This window comes from Xiphias gladius, chromosome 10, assembly GCF_016859285.1.
Source record: "Xiphias gladius isolate SHS-SW01 ecotype Sanya breed wild chromosome 10, ASM1685928v1, whole genome shotgun sequence".
Taxonomy (NCBI): Eukaryota; Metazoa; Chordata; class Actinopteri; order Istiophoriformes; family Xiphiidae; genus Xiphias; species Xiphias gladius.
Window position 1 is genome coordinate 8,842,702 of NC_053409.1, and position 25,109 is coordinate 8,867,810.

The following is a 25,109-nucleotide window of genomic DNA, read 5'->3' on the forward strand; positions in this document are numbered from 1 at the left end:
GGTACAGGTAGCAGTGAGATCCATATTCTGTGGAGAGGAAACAAGAGGCCAGTACAGTGAGACTGTTGTTGTCTGGAGGGTGGCCGAATAATGATTTTGAGATTCATCTCTCTAGCTCTACGTTTTTAGTACTTCTGACTTCTAAGTTATCACAGCTTATCCACGGTGTCATGGTCTGATTCCCAAGGGAAACTACACCTAACTCTTGACTCTAAGTATGCAATGTCATTCAGACTAAAACAGATCATCTTTAAACAAACAAACAAACAAAAAAACTCGTTTCATGAGTTGGTCAGTGTGCAGTAACATTTTTTTCCACGTTAAACGGTGCAATACCTCTGAGATGCAGCTTCGTTTGTAGTAGACCACGTCGAAGCATTTGGAGGCGATGAGAGTGCTGATGTTCTTACTCCTCACCAGTTCGTCCTTTTCCTCCTTATGATGAGCGAGCACCTGGTGCTAAAGTCAACATACAAGGAAGAGGGGAACCCCGTCACAAAAACCCGCGGATAACTTGGCATGGCACGGCAGGGTAGATAACGTCCATAGCGGCTTCCCCCCGCGCTGCTCGTTGACCTAAGGTAAACACCATTTTGTAATAACAATCCTCATCACGCTCTTCGTCGCAACTGTGTTCTTCTTGCTCTCTAGCAAATGCAGATGTCGGGGATGCACGCTACGACGACACAGAAAGCCGGCATCATGCCGTAAGGAAGGACGAGAACAACCTTCGCTCGACTTACCCCCGTGTCCCGTTTGCGCGCCCACGAGTACTCGCAACGGGTGTCGTCGACGCTCCCGACGCTGTACGCGGTGTGCTCGGCATCCCGGCGGACGGTGCAGGTGAGTTTCTGGGCGCTGCAAAGTTGCAGGAAACCACCTGGGGACGGAGAGAAAAAAAAAAACAAAAACACACAATCACCAGACGCAGGATTTGGCACTGATTTGGGTCCGAGCCGGACTTCAGACTGCAGAGACCACTTGCTGGAACGCACAGAGTGCAGGCTGCTTTTCTTAGAATAATCTGCTTTCAGGAGGGCGCAGGTACTCCTCACCAATAGCACAGCTGTTTACTACCTTTTTACTACCACCCTCTAATTCCCAGGTGTTATCAGGTATTTTCAACACCGCTGTCAAAAGAAAGAAAGAAAGAAAGAAAGAAAGAAAGAAAGAAGGGGGGGGGCGGGGTTTATCAGCAGCTTGGGCAGACAACGAAAACGTCAAACCCAACGAGTCGGTCTTTTTCTTATTTTAGCTTCGATGGACATGGATACAAATCGGCTACAAACGCAGAACTCCCTAGTAAATACTCTGCCCCGCGGCCCGGTCACATGCAGCTCAAACAGCATCGCTACGCTGCGATCAAACCTGCCGCTGCGGCTCCCGCTATTCATCGCAACGAGACGTGACTTACACGCGGAGAGCAGCAGCCAGCCGTGCGACATCTTCCCGGTTCCTGTACTCAAATGACTCGAGCCCGGAATCAAGCACTTCTCTCGGTTTTTTGGGGGTTTTTTTTGTTTTGTGGTTTTTGGTTTTTGGTTTTTTTCCCAGAATCCGGCACGTCTCGACCTCGCCCTCCCCACAGCGGACGACTTGAACGTTCACCGACGGCACAAGCTTCGGCTAACTGGGCTTTTTGCTTGTACACAAGTGCAATCCGAGGCGTGGCGGTCAGGTGTTGTCAAGTTAGGGGGTCACTAGAAATGTCCCAATCAACTTTTTTTTTTTTTTGTCCCTGATCCCAGTCAGTGGATTGAGCATCTGTTGATACCAAAGCTCATGTGACTCTTCTATTTATTTAAATGTAGCTAATGGATGGAGGAAGACTATAAAGTTTATCTTCAATTATTGCCGTGATATGCTTGAAAAATGTAGCAACGAGACTTCCATTCCGGAAATTAACAACAGTTAGACGAGGGTGATTTCTGCCTCTCGCCGTGTTACTCACACAATTTCCACTGAACAGTGACGGTTCCCTTCTGGCGAAGCCGACAGTCAGCGCTGGCTAGGTATGAAAGACTAACTCGGCGTTTGGAGGGGACAGAGGAGAACGACCAGTGAGGAAAATGCCAGGGGCAAAGCAGCGAATAATCTAAAAAGGACCCGAATGGGACATTTCTGAACACCCTCTTGATGTGCTTTCCTTCCTTTAGTGTATTTTATGAACGTTTTTTTAAAAATTAGTTTCATTTCTAAGAAAACATGGAGGAGAAAAGTATTGAAACATGACCATTACTTATCTACGGGGTTTTTTTTTTTGATATTCTTTATTTTCATAGGTGTTTTAAATAAACTTTTTGTGTTTGACGTATATAGAAATATAAGCTTTGGAAGAGCTGCCATTACTTATATATGTGGTAATGTTTTTGTAGGTGGGTTATCATAACTGAGAAACAGTAACACAAGCAGTGAGCTGTAAGAGGGCCTAAACCCTCTGGCGGTGTTGCATCCAAATTTGGTTCTTGCTCTACAGACAACATTTTGATATGCTATCAATAACTCTGTTAGGGGTAAAACGTATTCACTGAATAGCTTACATAACAATAGCAAACACACAGAAGGTATATTTTTGTCATTTATGAAATTTAACAATTATTTATAGAGTCCAGTTTTTTCAAAACTCAGCAATATATCTGAGTGCAGCCTGATGTATTTCATGTGCATTCTGTCTCATGTTACACATTGGTCGCTATAACGTGAACAGACTGACACCTGCCAAACCCAAAGAAGTCCGCTCAATAACGACTAATCCCACGTTTAATGCAACATGGATTTTGCCCAATTTGCGCACCGCCCCACTGCTCTGGACAGATGTGGCCTGGTCAGCTTGTTTGTTGGTTCTGTTTCTGGACAAAGTATGCATCAGCTTTTGGAAGTGGCGGCACAACCAGAGCAGGAGAAGTTTTCCGGGACAGTGTAGGCTTTGACTGGCCTCCCAAGGTGGAAATTTGTCCCGGAAAAAACTACTTGTGCTAGCAGCACAGCAAGCAGGGTCGAGGCAGTCCTAACTCCTCTTGGGACCGAGTCAAATGTGCGCTCTGAATGGTTTCGTGATTCTCTCGCCCCAGTTCTGCTTTGTCAGGACCTGATTCGTGAATGGCAGAAGAACTAGTCCCTCAACCGCAGGGGCTTCAGGTACATCATCTTTTGCGGAGCTGCTGTCTGCACAAGCCTTCAAAATCAAGAAAATGCTGCTGGGCACTAAACCTGAAAAACAACACTGCCCAATACGCCATCCAGCATCCCATTGAAAATAGGGGATGATCCGATAAGCTCTGGGACAGCAGAGCTCATTGTTATGGAGCTGGACTGTGTATTGTTATAGTTTATAGTTACAGTTTAGCTTAATATGATTTTTGTTTTTGAAAGCCGTTTTCTTCCCCTGTTAATAGAGTCTCTGACCTCCTTTGTCATACAAGGTTTGTCGTTGGGGGAGCACTATTACGGTCTTTTGTGGAATTCCAGAGTCAACACAGAATTGAATGTAGTCAGCAGTGGCCTCTGAAAACAGGTTCCAGTGCGTAGAAAGCGGCCTTTGAGGGTTTCTCTACTCTCTACTGACCACACGTTAACAGCTGGTTCCCCCGGTTGCTAAAGACCCCAGGTACGCATTTAAGGGTTGAAAATCTTCTGAAATAAGTTCACCCATTATCCCTGCTGCTTTTTGGATAGAATTCTCTCCATGATACAGTGAAATTGTCTTTTTTTTTTCAGTTTAGTTGTTTGTTTTTATTTTATGTATCGTCGCCGAGATAAACTTGAACTTGACAAGTGGTTCATGTTTTAAGTGAAGGTTCAGCAACGACTGAGTGGTCTCTGTCCGCCAGCTTAAAGAGGTGGCAGCTAAATGGAAAATCCAATGGCGACACGCAGTGGGAATATGCAGTTAGCTGACAAAGCTGTTGGCTGAAGCCCTTTCATGGGTCTAATACGTGGTTAGTCGTATTTCAGGTGGGCGCGCTGGATCTTATGTCTCAACACCTGCTGTCGTGAACACGTTTTGATTCAAATGCTTGTTACCTATCTGACGTGCACAAAAAGGTTGCTTCAAACATTCGAAGAGAAGTAGAAACACTTTCCAGGCAAGTATCACCTGCCAAACACAGCAGAATATTTAAAAGTCCGTGCAGCACATTTCTTCCTCAAAGTCATCAGGTCACTCCGCTTTGGTAAGTTCAACTCCTCATCAGCGACCTCTGAATTTATAAAACTCAGACATTTTCCCCCAAATTTTACAATATCAGCCATCGTCCACGATTGTGGTGCCACAGAAAGAAGAGACCCAGTTAAATCTACCCGAAACCCCTTAGCACTGTATGAGTTTGAGACTAAATTTGATTGTGAGTGCTGTTTTAGTCGAGGAAAATGAACTAAAATGAAATTGTGGAGCAAATACTCACACCGTTCAATTTTAAAACGGATTAATGGATTAGAAACAGGAAGTCTTCAGTGTCGAGGTCCTGAGGGTTCACCCCAGTCTCCAGGACCCGGGGGTTAGTGTGCGAGTCTAGACAAGCAGAGGAAAAAAAAATGGAGGATGTAAAAATGAAGAAGTAAAGAAATGATTGAAAAAAAAGTCTAAATATTAAGACAGAGGCCGAAAAGTCACAACATGTGGGTAACAGTGTGTCTGTTTCTAAAACCTGAGTTACAACATGATGGCTTAAAACAGAAGGCCAACTGTTAGCACCCGTAGAACAATGGTCAAGCCTGCGTTTCACCTTGAACCGTGAACACCTGCCCCCTTCTTGATGGGGTCTTTAATTGTCTACATTTCTCCCTCTGTCCCTGATTTGGGGTCTTCCACTCTGACCTGAAGCCAGGTAATGCTGGTAAAGTCTAGCGTGTCACTCATTACCCCCAAAGCGACACGCCGGATGATGGTCCAGCCCCTAGTTTACAGGCGGGCTCAAGCCGCCAAAGTTCATCTTTAAACACGTTTGCACTTGTGTGTTTTTAAGCTGTAAATGATCCAGCAGGGGTTGTATCATTTTTCAGTACACACGCTGAATTTGACAGTGTACTTAATAGCTGGTGTGGCTGTTGTGCACTACAAACAAGGCACCTGGGGTCAGACTGGGCCTCCCCGTCTCCAAGGTCACAGGCATGTGGGACTCTTGAGGGGAGACAGGAAGCAGATTTAAACTGAACTGGCGTCTACTCGTTTCAGATTCAGCTCTACCCAGAGACACAGGGGTCCATTGAGATGGAGGATCTCTGGGCTTTTGTCAGCCCCCTGGAATGTTTCTTACATGTGGACCCTGAGCAGTGACCCACCTGGTGGATGAGATGGACACCAGCTTGTAGTGGGTGACTGTGTTTTGGCCTCAGCAGAGTTTGATAGATTCGTCCACTGAGCGACTGGTTCAATAATGAATTGTCATGTTTTATTTAGTGTGGAAGATGTCACAGTCAGTCATCATAGACTAATCGTTTCAGGTCTAATTCAGCAAGGTCAGCAAGTTATCGCAACAGTACTTTCATGTTTTGATAATTCTACAATAAAGTACCTTAAGCATGTTGGTGTCAGATGTGTTGTGGAGGGATAATGTCTGATGTTAGACAGGCCTCTGTGTAATGTTTTTTCAGGTTGAATGGCTTTATGCTATTAACTATTTTTTTTTTTTTTTTTTTAAATTGCATTACACAACCGGTACGATGTTAGCAGGTTTTGCTTTTGGACCGAATGTCCATGAATGAGCTTAACATACTTCCAAACTGGTGGTGTGAGGTTCCAGACATCTCAGCAAATAAAACCAAACTTGTCTGCTTGACTCAATACAGTTACAAACATTCACCGGTAAAATGTTTCCTGCGAGTTTGTGCACTGGGTGCATGGAGACTAAAAAAGTAAGAAAATAAAAAGAGGTAACAATGACATCATGAAGCTTTTAGGGCTAGATGTGCATCAGAGTTTACAAAAAAAAAAAAAATCCCAATCATCTGATTTTGGAATAAACATCACATACATACAACTTTACTTTTATTGAAATGTATGTAAATTCATGAATTAAATTAAATTCATACAAAACCAAAATGACAAAAATAACACAGGAAACCATACCTGGAAAAAAGTAGTAAACTACCAAAGTTAATACAACATTATAATTTAACATACAGGGGTAGGTTGCCCATAGAACATATTCAACCCCTTGGACTTCTTTTTTGCTTATTCAACTATGAATCACAGTTGATTAATGAAGTTTGCTGATGTGATCAAAGGAAAGACTGTCATGTTAAAGTGAAGCAAAACAAGTTCTTGACTTTCCACCGCCTTCCCACTCAGGTCTTGTCCATGATCCTTGAACATGTCAGTCAAAGCAGGAAAAATCCAAGTGGAAGAGTGAATAGAGGCACTGCATATAAGCCTAAATAATGAGTTTGATGCATTTTGACATGAAATTCCCTTACATGAAATGTGTGCTTTTAAAGATGGATGAATACTGAGTGCAAAAATAGATTTTGCATTAGAAAAAAAAAAAAAAAAAAATGAGATTCTCACCTTGTTCTCATCCATTTTCCACACAACCACTCTTTGACCAACACATACCCACATTTTTTTTAAAGCTTTTGTTGCCTAACGCACATAGGTGGTAACTTAATTGTTTTTCAGAATATTAGAACTGGTGTGTCGCTGGCCTTTACCGATGAGTTGTAGCCTCTAAACCTGTTACTTTTCTCCATCTCTAGGTAAATAAAATATTTGACAGCACCCTCGTTGACCTTTAACTCACTTAACTTCTCATGATTCTCATATACCAGTTTGTACATTTAGATACTGCGCGCACACACACACACACACACACACGCACACTTTCTGTGCACAATGTACACAAGCAAATACCACAAACACATTGCAAATAGTGAATGGGTAAACAGACAAAAAAAAGGAAGTGATACACTGACTGTAACAAACATTAGGTAACTGCATGTTTTTTCAATAGAAAAGGGAGAAATTGGTTTGTATTGCTTTGGCCTGTTCTGTGAGCAGCCTGCTCATGTCGTCCTTCTCGGGTCGTGTAGATGCAGAAGCATCAGTGAGCCACTAGACTGCACCACTGAGAGGACTTGGCAGCAGAGAGAGGGTGGGAAACCATACTGATGTCACAAATGTCTGTTTTGTTACTTTTCCTCTTTTACCACCATTTCTCCTAGTCTTTCCCTGCTTTTCCCGTCTTGGCAGAGACTTCACACTAGCACCCAAAAGTGTCTTTTTGTGCAGTGAAGTCTGTGTCCTCTTGGTCCCATTTGCCCGGGGACAGGCACTCTTCAGTGTTGAAGTCCTGAGGGTTTACCCCAATGTCCAGGACCTGGGGGTTAGTGCGAGACTCAGCGAGTCTGGAGGAGCAGAGGAGAAGAGACACTTTATCAGTAACTGGTATGATGAGACCAGGCTAATGATCCTAATTACTGTTATTACAAATAACAATTTTGTGACATTTAAAAAGCTTGTGAACAATGGCAGGTACAGTGTGTACACAATGTATGGACATAAACATGGATTCTAAACAAAGTGGCATTCCTATTTGTGATGAAAAGAAGCAGAGCCACATGTGGCCAGATGTGGCTCTCTTTCAGTGTCATGGCACTAACGGAGTGCAAAGCTGATGAGTGTGAGGCAGAGACACATAAAACATTTGTGATGAAGACGTGGACACACTGGAGGACTAATCGGGCTCTGTGGCAGAGAGCCTTGTCTTATGAAGCTCAGGGATGGATCAAACTGTGGAATGACAGTGGGAGGGGTCCCCCACCCCCCCTTTCAGTGAGTCAAACAAAGGTTCTGAGCTATGTTAATGGAGTATGGCCTTAAAAGAAAAGGTGAAACTACATGTGTCTTAATTAATCTGGTTGAACACTGGCATCGAGGCGGATGAGCAGGCTTGAATGTTGGGTTGACTCGGGGAGAATGAGGTGGAAGTCACTAGGTCCATATATGATGTTATTACCTGAGTAGGATTCAAAGCTATCCAGACTGTGGCTGGGGGTGCAAAGGAAACATCACGTCAGGCAACAATCAAACTCCAAACTGTTCTGAAGTGCCTTACAAGTGAATGAACAGTTTGACTTCACGTCCAAACGCAAGTGGTTAGAGTTGACCTACAGAGGGCCAGATCCTCAGTGTGAACCATAATTTGAAAAACAGGTCCATTTTCTATTTGCATAACAGAAAACATACGGATAACATGATGACTTTTCCCTCTTTTAGATCAACAGGCACTTCAGAGGCTTTTACATCGACAGCAGTGATTAATGCTCCACAGCCAGCAGGTGGCAGTGCAGTTTCTCAAATGGCAACAAAAATGGTTTCAAGGTATAAATTAATCTGCAGTTAAAAGCAAAAAAGTACAGTGACAAAACTGCTCGTCTGCCAGAATAGAAAAGTCACGCATCAAAAAACAAAAAAATGGAACCAAACTTAGGAACCGACACTCTGACCTAACCTAAAATTTAAAGTTTGGGGTTCTGCAGTAAGGGAGCAGATGTTTTTGTAATTTCCACAACTTGCTGCCTGTTACATGATCTCCAGGGTGTTTGCATACTGACTATTCTGATCAAATTTAGGGCAGCACAATTTGTGACTAGAAAAGCATGATGGATAAGAAAAAAAATCTTCCCCACTCTTGAAGTATCTGTGTATGATGTATCGGTTTCTCAAGCTTAATATTAAGTGACACCCTATTACCACTAATCTCTGCTGTTTATAGTCTTTTTATCTGAAATAATATTGTGCTTGGAAAGCACAGTGATGAAAAGGCACATTTAATGTTACTCAACTATAAACAATCCATTAATCCGCAGCTTATTTTAAATCTTCATGCAAAACTGTCTGTGCCGCACACCAACTATCATGTACAGTGGAGATAATACAGACACTGTCATTCTGCGACATTCACAGTCATGAACTGTCTCCATTTGTCGCTTCAGCTTCCTCTCCTGGACAAAAGACATCAACCTGGCACTCGAGCCCCTGAACTTCCTTCAATTCCCGAAATGCACATGTGGATGCATCTCTGCTTCTGCTGGGAGCATCCTCATTAATCACAGAGCGGGAGATTAAAAGCATTAGGCCGTAATTACAGTGTGTGTGCAGACAAATAATCATCTGATAACAGGGCCAAAATGGCCTGTTATTGCTTGATTACAGAGACTGTAGAGCCCATTCTCCCCTTCACTAAATGGAGGTGAGAGAATTAGAAGGCCGCTGTCAAATTAACAGAGCCAAAGGAAACGAATGCACTAATACAGGGTTGAATGAGTCTTTATGGTGGTCCAGAACAAAGAGCTGTAAACGGTTGCGCCGTGCAACCCAACAGCAGACCATCATAGCTTATCTGAGTGCTGCTGATACACGCTAAATTGAAACATTAATCACACTGGAGTCCGACTCCAGAGTCCAACAAACTCCAGAGTTTGTTGGCGATGTAGACAGAGTTTAAGGAGTTCCAGACAGCATAGACAATGGACTTTCTTGCCAACCGTGACCCTGAAAATTATGACACCTGATCTTTTTCCTTAGTTTTTCTCCCTGTGCAACTCTACTGGATTCTAAATTACTTTCCTGTGGATTTGTGATATAAATACCAAGCAATGTGTCCCTCAGCAGCACCAACTTGTAATCACAGGGTTCCCAAGCTCATACGAAATCAGTGTGTGGGCCTGAGATGATGGTAAACGGAGCCTACACAAGCAGCGTGAGTCAGGGAGGGTGTTGGCTGTGCCAGGGCCTGTAAACTGAGCCTGTCTCCTGTCTGTGGGAGTGCACTGGGATGAGCCGAGCGGAGGGATAGGCAGTGTTTATTACGAGAGCAGCCCAAACCGCAAGCGCCTATTTCCAGAACGGCAGCTTGTGTGACTTTTGAGCAGAGTCTGGGCTTTAGGGAAAACCTAAATCCACACTGGTTCTCACCTTGAGAAAGCCTCGTCCAGACCGTCCTCCAACTCCTGCCACAGAGAAAAAAAATACACATATTGGTTAAAGTTTAGGTCTTGAGAGATTATAAGTAAACAGGGCTTATTCATGAGATGTTAATACACTCATGGACACATGAACAAAGTCACCTCTGGCCACTTTTCTCTAACCTACAATAGTCTCGGGAGGTTAATTTGGGCTACTTGCTGCCCCACACCCTCTCGAACTATGTGACTATTTGATAAGGCGAGTTCTGTTCAATGGGCTATTGTCTAACTCAGTGGTACCACTTTGAAAACAACAGGTACAGTACACCACTGGGCACTTTTCCCCAATTAATCATTTTCCTGCATGGTATCCTTCTCTTCCCGTCTTATCAAGCCTAAACAGCTGAAACCTGCAGAGCAGCCTGACTCTTGTCTTACCCATACGGTATTGTTGTTCTCTGTTGCATGATTATGCACCATAAAGGGATCCGATTCAGTCTGCTTTGTTCCTGAGTGGACCTGTGCCACGTTGGCTCCCTCGGCCAAGTCCAGAAGTTTCCCCGTGGCTACCTCTGCAATATGGAACAAACAAGCAAGATTTTTTTGAAAATTGACATATAAATGCATTAAAATTCACACGCAACCTTTCAAACCCCCCATTACATTTAACTCCTATGTAGTTTCAGGATTACACTAATGGTGGTAGTCATAATAATGAAGATGCATTTGCTCCACACGACCATTTGATTGGCTCCTGTGATTATCATATGCTCATGCAACAGTAAACAGATGCATGCATGTACAAAGTATAATGCCATGCTATTCATTAAGGTCCACTTTCCCTTATTAGGTCTCTAAGGTATCTCATTAATGCCGCCATCTGTGGATTGCCACTTTGTGATAAGTGAGCATGGGGTAACCCCCTGACTTCCACGTCTAACCACAGTGACACCACTGATCTGTAATGAGATTGGTTTTTAATGGCTTTGCCTAATGATAAATGTGTGTCAATAATATGTGTCAGGACTGATTTCTGTCTAGTCTTCGGGCTAATGTTGTCCACCGAGAACAGTAAAACCTCAATGACTTTTTTGATGCTTGCACAACTTCACTTTGTTATGCACACACTTCAAAGCTGAAACTTGGCTATCATAAATTTTACCTTTTCTCCAACGTCTATGTTCCTCAAAAGACTGGCTCATGTACAACTGAGTCAGCATGCAAAGGCAAATCCCTTCGACCTGTCCTCTGTCAACACTGGCTCAAAGGCATTTGGAGTATTCTGCTATTATGAAGAAGGTAGTATCGTGGGACTGGGTCTGTCATTCATGTGGAAAAGGGGGGGGGGGATCAAGGATCATCTGATGGTAATGCCCTGATGTTAACAGCTTAGGTGTTTATTAAGGTGGAAGTGGGGCTCCGGGAGAAAACACCCGGCTGGCACAACAATCAACACTAACCCGAAGAAGTGGCATTCATATTTTGTACCCACTGTAAGAGGCCCGGCACCAGGGGAGAGTTGAAAGTATCATGTCTCCTGAATAAAGCTGAATCAGCCCTGACAATATCACTGATCCTGAGAGTCCCCCTCTGGCTCAGTGGCATGCCCATTTGATCAGCCACAGTGACGGGGACATAAATGTAACCTTCTGATAGTTCTAAAGCCCCAATCACTGCTTTAGGACCGGCAGTGAAAACCCCTGTCAGGAGACAAATGCTGGGCCTGTTTCGAAAGGCACTCAGATGCTTCCACAGTACCGTGTATTACTCTGCTGTGCAATTACGACAATTTGCTTTTCGGAAATCCAGTCCACTGGCAGCTAAATGATCCACAAAATGGTCAGTGGGATCATGTTAGTCCAAAAATACACCCCAAGCCTCTCTGTTGTCAGACTTTGTTTCCAAGTCTGACTTTATTGAGTTTTCTCACTAGGGATCATCCTTAAAACCTGTTTCAGTCATAAAATGCTACACATCCCTGGCAACAGCTCCAAAAAAAAGTGTCAGAACAGATTTAGAGAGATCCCTCTCTGGCTGGAGGCCACCTGGCTGGGCAGAGGAGGAAGCTCAGTACAAAGCCGATGTTTTCAGATGTTTTTGGAGTCGCCTGTGAAAAAAGACTGCCTCTGTCTCAATCTGAAATCTCCAATACCAAAAGGATCCAGGAAAAACTCTAACAGTGGCCGCTGGCGCACAAAGTATGACGGGAAAAAGGCATGCACAGACACAAACAAACAAAGAAGAGAGCATTATGAGGAATAAGTGTACAGAAACTGAGCCACTGGCAATAGATGCTCATCATCCCGTTTTATCTTAGGCTGTGGACAATATGTGGAGCTAATCGTGCCTGAAGGTCTTCTGGCTCAGTGAACGTCAGCAACATGTTTAGAAGGCATGAGCCGTGCGCCTTAAGTCCTGGAATCTTAGGAAATCTGATGGAACAATGGGGTCACAGAAAGTCTAGGCCTCTTTCATGCTTTTTACACAGACAGAGTCAGACAGAATATGACTGTGTGTCCACAAACGGTCCTCTATTATCATAAAATTTAATGAGGGTTGCTGAACCAAGATTTGTTTCTTAATGGATCGACAACACGGCAAGGGGGCTTTAATGTTTTCAAATCAAAGCGAGCATCATCATTACCATCATCGTACATAATCACCTAAAAACGTAATTTCCTGGCCATTGTAATGGTGTTAGCGGGAATGAATAACCAAGAGAATGCAGATTGTTGTCAGCTGACCCGCAGCCTTAATATAGGCCAACCTTTGACTACTGGTTGAATACTCTTCCTTCCCCGGAGGCTACGGTTGCAGTGACAGAGATGGTGAGGGAGAGAGACAGAGAAAGATGTGATGATGGGTGACTTGGACTCACCTCCTCCCTTCAGGCTGCCCAGGCTGGCCGAGCTCTCTGACTGAGAGTTGCTGGCTCCTTCCCCGTCTGAACCCGTCTTCCCTCGCTTCTCTTTCTCTGTTGCAGGGGGTAGAGGAAGACAAAAAAAAAAAAAAAAAGAAGAGCAGTCAGTGAAGACAAGTGTGGTATGTTTCAGGAAATTGTAACCACTGCATGAATGCCCTTGCAGTGCACCGATAAAGGAACGGTTTACGTTTTTAGGAACTGAAATTGTGCACATTAAAATGTTTCACTAACCAAGCATGTAATTTTAGCAAACAAATTAGCAGCAGTGAATTGGCAGGTCATTACTCGAGCCATATGCCAACTGAAACTTAGAGGGGCCCTGCCTGCGCTTCAAAGACTGTAACACACTTCATACTTCATACAGCAGTAAGTAAAGTAACCACAGCATTTAAAGGGAGTAGGAATGGCATCTGGGGCAGACGGATAACAGGCTCTGCTCACTCTACAAATTCTCACCTGCTAAGAAAGTGGTTTAAAACACAGCACAATTCACTAAATGCAACTGAAAGTAGCCTTCATTGTATTACCTGCACAACACTGCTCTCTTAAACTGAGTCTAGTAGAGTAGTTTCAAGTCTCAAGGCATTTCAGAGTTACTCCCAGGAAACACTTCTACTTCAGAGTGGGACTTGAGACGAATTTATACAGCGTCCTACACTTATTTTCAGCAAGTACCACGACTCTTCCCAGGACAGGGCGAGACGTGAAACTCAGATCCGCAAAGTACAAATTATCGTGACATGATGTAGCACTCTGACAGTTGTGGTTTGAAATATTAATGGTAAAATCTGAGGTGCAGGTAACAACACTATCATGTTTGGGTTTTATGTGTATGGGTAAATACTTTAGATAATCTTCTAAGGTTATATGTGCAAAAATGATGATGATTAATTATAAGATGATATTTACAAATATGCCGTGTATGGTAGAGTGTAAACATAATAAATGTAGCCTCGTAATCATTTGACTTAGTGGCATGAAAATCAGCCCCAACCAACCACATCGTTTCACAGTTTCCCATTATAGTGCGACATCTGGAACTCATTTTACAGGAACATGTTGCAAACCCTCTGTGTCTGTGGCACACCACTCCACGAAAAACATGATATCTCCTTTTCCGCTGTTCATTTCACTTTTCAGCTACACCCCTGGTCAACTTGCCCGACACAGGAGGAATCGATGATCACACAGTCGTGGGAAATGCACCGAAACAATACGAACATACTGTAAATTGTTATGGTGTATCCTCTTCCAGACCTTTTTTGCATGTCATACTGCTCTGTCTCTCCCCTTGGTTCCTGTCTGCATGATCAGAGTTTTATTTATTACTGCTGAAACAGTTGGCTTTGACAGAATCATGACTGTTGCACAGCTGCATTTTGTGTCGCAACTGTAATGTTGTGAGGACATCCGTTTCTGTAGGGTCAGCATGCGGTTTCCTGTGCATCCAGCACACAATCTCAAATATTTTTCTGTTTTTGTCAAAACAATCTTTCAATAAGCTTATTATCATCAAGCATTTCAAAAATATGTCTCCCCTCACTGAATATCTCTGTCTGAACACCATCTCCTGGCATGTTGATAAAATGCCTTTACTCCAAATCCTAAAAGTAGGACCAAAAAAAAAATGCGTCACTCTCAGAATATCTGGCCAGTTGGGAGCAATTTCCCACAATGCAGTGCTTGATAAATACATTTTTTTGAATGAATAACTGCTATGAGTTTACTCACAAATGCGCGCAAATACCCATCGCTGCCCTAACTAAAATATCGCTATTTCCCATGTGAAGGTTGGACAGATGCCTCAAACAAATTAAGAAGCCACACTGGAAAACACGAGACCTTCTGCACTAGTGTGATAACTCCCGCCAGGGGCCAAAATGCTGACCCATTGTAACTCAATGGTTAGAGATTAAATTTCCATTTCTGTCTATTCTAAAAGAAACCTTCTTATGATGAGGAAGTGTTTTTATATCATCACCATCTTTGGTTTGAACAACCAAAAGAATAAAATCACAAACTCTCATTTCCCATGAGCCCAAGTAGCTTAGTGATTGCAGTGTTACAAAAATTTCCCCGGGCACCTGTTTTCTCCCCATGGCCTTTCCAGCACATAGTTTTCAGTCTGAATAGAGAATCAAACTCCTGCTTAACAGGGAACCAACTTAAAGTTCAAAGCTAGCTGTAGTATTTACAGTGAATATTGTATGAACATGGGAGCTGTAAGATATGGAGGAATGTGGGTCAGGAATGCGTGGTGGGCTGTGAAGAACCACTGTAGGTGGTGGAGGGGAGTTTTTAAGAAACAGACGCAGCAAACTAGACAGACATACAGATAGATAGACACCCCCTCTTCCTGCCCTGATCCTCAGGGGCCTTGTAACCTTAATGAAACAGACTTGAAATGATCCCCCCCCCCTCCCTATCTCACTTTCCTCTTCTCTGCCACAAGAGAATGCCACTACTTCTTTTTGACAAAACTATTCTTCCTTTCCCCTCCATAACCCCCTACCAGCTAGGCATCAGTTCTCCTTCATCATCAGTGACACCATACTGAACTAGGAGAAAGCGGCTCTGCAAATTAAGAGGGATACTTGACCCGTCTAGAAAATGAAAAAGTGGAGAGGTGAAGAAGAGTGAGAAGGGGAAAAGAAGATGGTTAAGTGTTAGAGAAAGAGAGTAAGGTTAAAGAGTGAGGAGGCAGTTTGCAACAATTTGCAGATTTAATATTCAACTCCACAAACAGCCAAATGAAGAGGCGTGAGGTAGGGGCCTGTGGCCTTGATCTTGGTGAAAATAATCCACCCCCCAAAAAAATCGAGATGTACGCACATTAAAATGGTCTTAAACACCACAGTAGAACAAGAAGAAGGGGTAGAAATGTGGAGTGAATGAAAGAGGCTGTTGGAGTTTCCATACAGTGAGTGTGCGTCTCTAAAGACTGAATAAATAAGCCCTTGTGTGCATGACACAGGATCAATGGCACTGACACTGAATCCGTCAGGGGGTTGAGCTCCCACTGACACACGCATACAATCATTTTTCTTCTCTCTTACACACTCGCCATCCCAACACCCCTCTGCCCCGCCTTTCATCCTCTCTTTCCCCCTCTCCTCTTCCCCATCCCCCCTCCTTTGCTCTCCTCTTCTTCATTCTTTATGATAAACAGAAGCGAGTGCTGGAATGGGGGGGGGGGACAGAAAATAACTCAACAGCGGTGGGGTGAGGGGTATTAAGGTGCCACATGCAAAACAATTCGGACAGCCACAATGGATAATCACAAAATTCGAAGAGCACCTTCAAGGCAACATGCAAGTAAAGATGAGGAAGATGGGAGGGGGATGGTGATGAAGGAACCAATATTTTGTGGCAAGAACTGCTCATTTACACTGGAGTCATACATGTAGTAAATTACATGCATGTTCTGCTGAGCTGTTCAAAAGAATGAGAGACACCATCCTTACACAGCACTTTGTGTACTGTGTCCACGGTGTTGCCTGCTTATCTCCTCACTGTATTCTGCTCTTAAGGGTGCTCACAATTTCAGAGAGGTTGAATGCTTTAGTTTGCAAGTTTGATATAAAACAAAATACATATAACTATATTATGAGGAGAGAAAGAACATTTTTGCAGTAAGGATAAAATATATCGCGGGAAAATCCCAACTCTCGCACATCTGAGTCCTGTTCTCACCGTAAAGCGAACAGAGAAAATCTACTCCAGTCAGCCCACCTCTGCCCCAGGCTAACTTTAATTCCTCTCCACCCCTCCCCATCTCTCTACCTAGATGAGTCTTTAGCCATGACTGAGTTCCCTGTACTAAAGAGGTGTCACTAAACTAAAACAGGTCTCTCTACTCTCTGGGCAATGATTTAATCACTGTGTGGAGAATTGGACCAATCGATGGGGACATTCCTCTACCGCGTGTGCGTGTTCGTGAGAAAGACAATAGTGAGGGACAGGAGTGATCTAACCATTCTACAGTAGTTCACATGACCCCTCCAGAGGGTGCCAAGGTCAAGACCAGGAAGAAACACAAACATTTATGTTTCCCCGTCGTCCGGGAAACCTCAGGATGAAAAGACAGGATCACTGTACACTGGATGTATACAGTAAGAGGCCAGGATAACAACAGTGGGGGAGGGGAGGGAGGAGGAGAGAAACGTTTTCACTCATCCGTCACACTCTGGTCGTCGGGAGCGACCATGCGTACCTTCCTTGGCAGCCTGCCAGAATTCAAACGCCACTCTGAAAGCCTGAGCCACCGTTAGGGTTACCGCCTGGGCCTGTTTGTGGGAAGCAGAGAGACAGACAAGAGTGAGAAAGAGAGACAGTGAAAGAATAATAGGAAGCTGAATAATACTCATATGCATGTCATCCACAGGACGGAAAACTCCAGGAGGTTGAGGACCTGCGACCTTTATAAAAACAGGAAGTGAACAATAACACATGGAGGAGTTCCTTAAGAGATACTTGAAAAGGCAGAAAGGAAACTCATGGTCTCCATGACGAGTTGTTTATGTAACTGGGAGGATACGTAGCCTTTTAGCCAAAACTAAATTAGTGAGGGGAAGGAAGAGGAGGGAGTGGTTCACTCATTCTACAAACCTCCAGGGATGGAGAGAATGCCGAGAGAGGGATGACAGCATCCCCGCCCTTCATGCTCTCACTCCTGGTCTTTCTCCTGACTTAATACTTGGACATTTGCGAGTAAAGTGTGACTCAAAGTGGCAGTGCAGTTGAGTTCTCTTTGCAACACATCTGCATAAGTCCTCTCCACAAACTGCCAGGAGCAATACCTGCATGCAAAATTCACTGCATAAAGAATCTCTAGCCCACATTTGTATCTACAGCCTTAAGCCTTATTTCACTATATGTTTATTAATATGTAACTAATGGCACTGAAGGAATAGTTTGACATTTTGGAAATGCCGAGAGTTAGACGACAAGATCAATACCACTCTCACATCTGTATGCTAAATGTAAAGTCACGGCCAGTAGCCAAATATCTCACGATTAAGACTGGAAACAGAGGGAAACAACTAGCCTGGCTCTGTTCCCATGTTTAAAAAAAAAAAAAAAAAAAAATCTACCAGAACCTCTAAAGTGTAAAAACAATAAGTTGTGGTTTTACGGGGGATCCTGTAAGGAACTATTCCTTGGCTGGGAGCAGGCTAGCTGCCTGGCAACCTCACAATGAATACAAGACTTCAGAAGGTCACCGTGCCTGACCAGGAAAGAGTCAGGTATAACGTGTTGATCGGTGAGCTTTAGAGGTGCTGGTAGGCGGTTTTGTTACCTTTGGACAGAACCAGACTAGCTGTTTCCAGTCTTTATGATGAGCTATCCGGTTGCTGGATGTACTTTCATATTCAACACACAGATATGACAGAGGTATCAATCTCTGCATCTAACTCAGCAAGAAGTTAAATAAGGATATTTTCCAAAATGTCCTTTAATTAAAAAAAAAAAAAAAAAAAATGAAATGGGCAGTAAACATTATATCTAATATTTAGATCCCAGGGGGTTTCAATGTCTTTGTGTCCACATTCAACTTCGTCTTTCCCATGAATAAGTTATTATACTATGTTGGATAAACAGCCTACTTGTGCACACAGTGGGTGTCTCAGAGACACACTGCACAATCTCATTTACTCACCATTTTTTTCTTAGTACAGAGGAAAGCATGACACTCGAGAGTCTCATTGTGTTGGCTCTGGACAATGTAGGCAAACACTTTGTCATGCATCTTGTCTGCCGTGCAATATGATATTCTGAAAGAAAAACACACAAAACAGATGCACATACATATAAGACTTTATAGTTTTTCCCGATCAAGTGGGGCCATCATGCAACTTCATCTGCACTAAGCCCTTAAGCTAGCACGGCAATCTGATTTAAACTGTTCAATCTAGCATTTCTCTAAAAACTGTTACAGAGAAAAATCCCTGGCATTCTCAACGCCAGCTGCACTCACAATCTCAGTGCTCTGCACGTGATCAAATACACACCCCAGCTGTGTGCAGGTACAGAGCTGAGCCACGTCATGACATCTGTGGACATCTGTGCTGTTCCACCAAAGGGAGGCCATTCCTTTCTGCTGTTTAAACAAGCTACTACATCACACTCCCACTGTGTCCACCTGTTAAACAACCTTTGCACACACGGAGTTTTAAATTATAGCTCTTAGATCGGGTCTGGTCCCTGTAAGGTACATGAAAAGACTCACAAAGACAGGTGATTGTTCCTGTCTTTTTTTGGTGTAGAGGTCATCTACTGATGTAAGATTCCTCTATGTCGCATGTTTGTGAGGTATCAGTCTTCCATGTCAGTCTCAGGTGCAGAGAAGGGTTTTGCATTAAGCTTCAAAAATAGCTGCTCTCCACTATTTGACTATCGTGTCATCACTTTAATAGCCAAGTGATGGGCACACTGGCCAGTTGGGGACGGAGACCCAAAGGGATGGACGAAGGCTATAATGAATGTCTGCCATCTGTCCTTCCTTTCTCCTTCGAGCATCAGCACTGAGCTCCGACTTCACTGTCGTATAGTCACACACTCAGTTTAACTAATGACATGGGAATATACGGTTTGAACTAGATAGATAAATAAATAAATAAATAAATAAAAGCGAGGGATGAAAAGTTTGGAGAGGTTTGAGAATCACAGCTGCGGTCTGCACAAAACAACCAAGATTTATGGGCAAACATTTGGGCGGGAGGGCGTCAGGGAAATTGGGTGTCTAGGCAAATCCATTTCTTTTATTGATCATCCATCTTCTTAGCAGATGTCTGGGGAGGAGAACACCAATGGGGTGCGACATACAACCAGCTGCTTTATGTCTTCACACCATCCTGAGGCTGCAGCTGGACTCCCCACACCCAGTCAGTCTTTTAATTACTGTACTATTTACGTACTTTATATTTCTCAAATGCCAGAATCCATTATTAGTGCCTGAATTTACTGGCATCGCATAAAAGGGGGACTGGATGAATTAGGAATTTTTACACACAAACACCATGACAGGGTGTTGCACGACAAATCTGTAATGAAACCACATCTGTAGAGCTGAAATGATTAGTCTAGAAGTTTTCAGACTGTGAGAGACATAAGGCAAAGTGAGGCGAGAGAGACAGGTGCATGTTCTAAAAACAATGGGGAGCTAGTTATTGTAAGTGGGCTCAGCGGGCTGCAGAGACTGTTTATATGACTTCTTCCTCAGAGTCATAACTCTGGTCAAATCTGAACGCACAGACATGATGCAAGTATTCTGAGAGTCACTGTGAAACTTTCCAAGGATATCTCTGCTGTCACCCATAAAGAAATTATAGTAAAAAAGATGCTTCCTTAGATCTCCAGAGCTTGCCTTAGAATCATTGTGGTTTTCTTCACTTTCAAAGTACATTTCAAACAGGAACTGCCAACAGCTAAATTCAGCACACTCTTAATCCATTTTGCCAAAATGTATCAAATGTAGGTTAAAAAAAAAAAAAAAAAAAAAGGGGCACTCAAGTCGTAACCCACAGCTACTTCCTGTTTACATTTCCCCAAAGCGGAAAAGAAATGTATTTCAAAGCTTGGGGGTGGGGTCCACAGTGTCAGACTTTGAAAAACCCTGAATTTGTTGATTAATCAGTCAACTGAAGTCAATTTTGACGATCCACTAAGTCATCGAGGATGCCAATTATTCTGTGGTTCCTGCTTTGAAAATTCAATTTCTGGGGTTTTGGGACTGCTTGTCAAACAACACAAGCAATGGGCTTCTGGAAATTTTGATGGTCATTTTTCACAATTTTTCTAACATTGAAGCACAAAAAAAAAAAAAAAAAAAAAAAAAATCAAGACAGTGATTATCAGATTACTTGGGGATGAAAATGACCATCAGCTGTAGCCCTGTTTGTCAGTGAATCAAAACTGCACAGGAAATACTACAACTGATGTTTACCAAGTCTGTTCAGTTTGATCTCAGTGTGTTTTGATGCACTTACAGCAACATACACATCTTATCCACTTAATTATATCGTAGCTTAAGACAGTGACATCTGTCATCCTGTCTTTCCCTGTGTTTGATGGACCTGTGTGGAAAGGTTACTCATGTTCAATCTGACAAGACAGCCCAGTGATGTAGAGATTTGATTTTTAATATAGATAAATGCTATGAGCTTGAGAAAGTGACTCCATCTTACACAGCCAGGAACCGGTTATTTGATGACAAGTGATGCAAAATTGAACAGGTGGGAAGACGGAAACTTTTCTGTAAAAACAGCTCAGCAGCCCAGGGTGACAATGGAGAGCTGAAACATGGTCTGCGACGACAACTTGTTAATCAAACTGTTCTAAGATAACTTAAACAATTAAGTCTTAGCAACTGAGATTGTGTCCTCAATTTACCAGCTTTTAGAAGCATTTATTCAACATGAGCCTATTCGTGGTAGGAGAAATGATGGAAGGTCCCATCTTGTCTTCATATGTAGACTCATAAATGTGGAATTTTAGGAAACAATTCAAGCTTTAGCCATAACCTCAAGGCCAATAGAGGTTAGGCAGCTTTTTAAGCATGCAGGCTGTGGCAGGCAAGTGGGATCTGTAGACATTTACTAGAGACGAGTGAGTGTGTGGGTGGGTATGTGTATGTGTGTGTGTGTGTGTGTGTGTGTGCGCGCCAGTCAGTCTGTCAGTCACACCTAAGGTGAAAGCTCCGGCATACAGCTGTTGTAGTGCTCCCATGAGAGATGAGATTGATGAGACATACCGCTGATGGACTGTCTACTCTTCTCACACTCTCTCACACTCTCTCACACACACACTTAACACTGCCTTCGAGTACCACACCTCCTTACGCTCACATTCATCCAGTGACGGACGAGAACAAGAGAGAAATAACAACTTTTGTTTTATTGCAAGTGCTAAGGACAAATTCAGGGTGAAAGTATTTAAAAATCGGAGCCGCCCAACTGAGTCCGGGACACAGAATGTGTGAGAAACATTAACAATCGCCTGAATACTTGGGAGAGGACTGACCTGTAGATGGAGATGTTTTCTATCATCTGGTTGGAGGCACTGTCATAAAGGATGATTCCTCGTGGGGAGACTGTTAACGTGACTTTCTGGAGTTTTTTTCCACTTGCTTTGGCCTGGAAGATAGGAAGGGGAAGAAGGTGAAAGAAAGGGGGGAGGTCACAAAAAGAAAAAATGGTGTGTGAGACAGAGAGATAAGTAAGTAAAGTTTTTTTAGTATAGCACCTTTCACAGAGCAAAGTCACAAAGTGCTTCACAAAAGTAAAACATTAAAGATAACACCATTACAGTAGTAAAGAAAGAAAACAGGTAACAAATTATAATTAAAAAAAGACAAAATACACGATTAAAAAAAAAAAAAAAAAAAAAGTGCTAACAAAGCATTTATGTAAATTACAACTCAAACTGCTAATTTGTTTTTTAATCAGGCCAGTCAATCAAAATCCACTGATGCCAGGGATATTGGTATACTACATCAATCAAGTTACAAAGCCTTTTCTGTCATCAAAAGATCCATAGAAAACATGTTAAATGCTTGGAGATCTGACTGAACTTCTAACCAAAAATTTGCAAAGGACAACAAGCATGTGTGTGAGTGAGAACCAAAGAAACACGCAGTTCAGAGTAAAAGAAATCTTTTCCGACCATGGCCTGACAAAAATATTATGTTACACCAAGTCCACCTATCACACAAAATGACAAGGTTAAAAAAAAATCTCCCATTCAGCAGCCTAACATCCTTTTTAGAGGGACACCAAGGGCAGCCAACAGATTAGGCCCAATCATAGCCTCTGCCTCCCTCTCCATACATCATCGTGTCCCGAGTCCCACCATTCCGCCACCACTAACTTCATTATCCACTGGGCTGCCAGATCCAATAACATTAAGCCTTTTCTAGCATGATAAAACTGGCTGAGCAATACACTGAGCAACAGTGTCCAAACTAATTGCATACTCCTCTAAATGTCAGCCTGGGCCTTGAGGGGAGGTCACTTTTCACCGAGGTGTCGGTAGGATCATTAGCAGGAGAAAACTCCTGGTTGACTATGAATTTCAACTGGCTGAGGTGATGATGGGGAGAAAATGTTTGAGAAAAACATTTTCTGAATAGGGGTGTGTCCACAAGAGATTTTGTGTGGCCTGTGTTGAATCTATTTCAGTTATGCATGTTGTGTCTTTGCTGCTGAAAGTGTGCAAGTGTGTGGCATCCCTCACCGTGGCCACTATCCTCTTGACAGCAGCTGCAGACAGCTCCTCTCCTTTGGGCTGCTCAACCATCGTGACTCCCAGGTACTTGAGCTGGAACACCATGCCCTCCAGTAGGGTCTCCCTCGTGTCCGTCCAGTTCTCTGGAAGCTCTGTGAGATGAGATACGCACCAGTGACACTGCTGCTTTTACTGTAAGGCAGGTTGAGAGATACTGTGTCAGACAGGTGTCAGTAAGGCACAGCATTCTCTCAGTCCACTTGTAGGATGTCCGCTAGTCCGCTAGATCAGACACAACAGCAGCCAAACCATGTCCTCCTTATGGCTTTGTGCAATGAGCACATGCTTTTGCTATTCCTCCTTGCAGTATGGCTAAATCAAGTGCTCTTATGAATGTATATTTCACTGTATAAAATTAATCAGGTCTATTCTCACAGAAATATGTAAGCCAAGTGCTAGTAAATAAGGAAGGAGGCAATGAGTTTTCTTTCAAATCTAAATAAAAAGGTGGAATTTCTCCTTTTGGCTGCCTCAGTTGTGGTCCTGCTAAATGTGGTCTGCATGGTAAAGTGAGTGTAAAGTAGCAAAGAAAGTAGCAGTTTTGTTGAAAAAATAAATATCCGGCAATCTTTGAAATACCCAGGAGGTTGGAAGAGTCTGAGGATTCAAAGGCTCTTCCAACCCTGAAAATAAAAAAGATTTTTAACTCGAACTCCAAATTGCCACCATATTTCCTATCCTGGGGAACCAGATCTCTCTCTTTGCTCCTTTTAACAAACCAAGAAAAATATAAACTTGTTATTATGTTTGATATAGACACATGTAAAAACTGAGCATGGGCAAATGTTATTTCCAGATGCCATTTCTGTTTGGATTAGGAAACAAAAATATAGCAACTTTATTGTATTTTTGACTCAGTACACTTTACTGTAAAAATAGGGGTTAGTACCTTCTATTTTAGTTTTTCATGCTTGATTTTTATATTTAAAAAAAATATCTATTTTTAAAAAAAGTATTTTAAAGTTACTTATCTTTGCATTTGTTCTGTCCTGCTACTGTGAGACTTCAATTTCCCTGCGTGGGGTCAAGAAAAGTTTATCTTATCAATCACATAATTACACTGGCCCTGTCTACACTCCACTGTAAACCCTTACTTCCCTCTCATCTATCACTCCATGAAGAAAACAAACAAAAAAAAACAAAAACAAAAACAAAAATTTAAGTTCAATGTGAAACATCAGTGGTGCTATTTGGAATAAGTTTATTTTCAGCAAGGTGTCAGATAGATAAAACTGGTCCATCTCGACTGTCAGAATTCATTTATAATCTTACCAACTACAGCCAGCAAAGTCAATCATAAAAGATCATCTCCTCCAGCTGATGGATCAATGACACTTACCCAGAACTCTATTGTAAATTTTGTTGAGAATAGAAACACTCTGTGGCTGTGGTTTTGATTTCTCTTAGAGGAAACCTCTGTGAAATGCTCAAGGCAGTGCCTTTTTCTTTGTGTTATGTTAGTATGAAGAGACCCTGGCGTGCCCCATCACACAACTGAGAACACATAGATGGAGCAGTGAAAGAAAGTAACAACTTCTGTGAACTGACTTGCCTTTCCACATAACACCTGATCATTGAGACCCATTCAAATTATGCTAACAGTCAATAATAGATCTCCAACATGCAGCAGTTCAGTAGCTCTCAAACTGACCACAAGTGAGCTGATAAAAGGAACCAGTTGCACACATTGTGGGAACAATATCTCAGACTGGAAGTTCACACAAGTAGACAACAAACTGCTTCTTCAGTATTCAGCCATTCATTCCAGCAATAAACATGCTAACTTCTCCTTGAAGCTCATCAAGTTTATGGACTTGCCACTGTGAGGAGTGATAGTGCAGGGAGGCCATTTTTATCTTCAAAAGGTCCAGCACAAAACACAATCAAGAACATCACCTCTCCCTCCTGGGTGGTCTTCATGTCTTCTAAACAGAATCCAGTTGTCACTGTCAGCCAGCTATATGCTATAAACACTGTCACATATTTTATACTGAAACAA

At 42.7% G+C, this 25,109-nt stretch overlaps 1 protein-coding gene across 1 annotated transcript in view; it reads right to left on the minus strand.

Moving 5' to 3' along the window:
• Nucleotides 1-5,992: 5,992 nt before the first annotated feature.
• Nucleotides 5,993-25,109, minus strand: part of ldlrap1b (low density lipoprotein receptor adaptor protein 1b) — a 33,070-nt gene continuing 13,953 nt past the window's right edge. Inside the window, exons 2-9 of the mRNA XM_040137273.1 lie at nucleotides 23,060-23,202; nucleotides 21,848-21,960; nucleotides 18,486-18,600; nucleotides 17,040-17,112; nucleotides 12,782-12,877; nucleotides 10,342-10,475; nucleotides 9,914-9,948; nucleotides 5,993-7,341 (exon numbers count right to left, since the gene is read on the minus strand). Coding sequence (XP_039993207.1) covers nucleotides 7,197-7,341; nucleotides 9,914-9,948; nucleotides 10,342-10,475; nucleotides 12,782-12,877; nucleotides 17,040-17,112; nucleotides 18,486-18,600; nucleotides 21,848-21,960; nucleotides 23,060-23,202 — 854 coding nt within the window. The 3' untranslated portion in view covers nucleotides 5,993-7,196. The remainder of the gene's footprint in view (nucleotides 7,342-9,913; nucleotides 9,949-10,341; nucleotides 10,476-12,781; nucleotides 12,878-17,039; nucleotides 17,113-18,485; nucleotides 18,601-21,847; nucleotides 21,961-23,059; nucleotides 23,203-25,109) is intronic.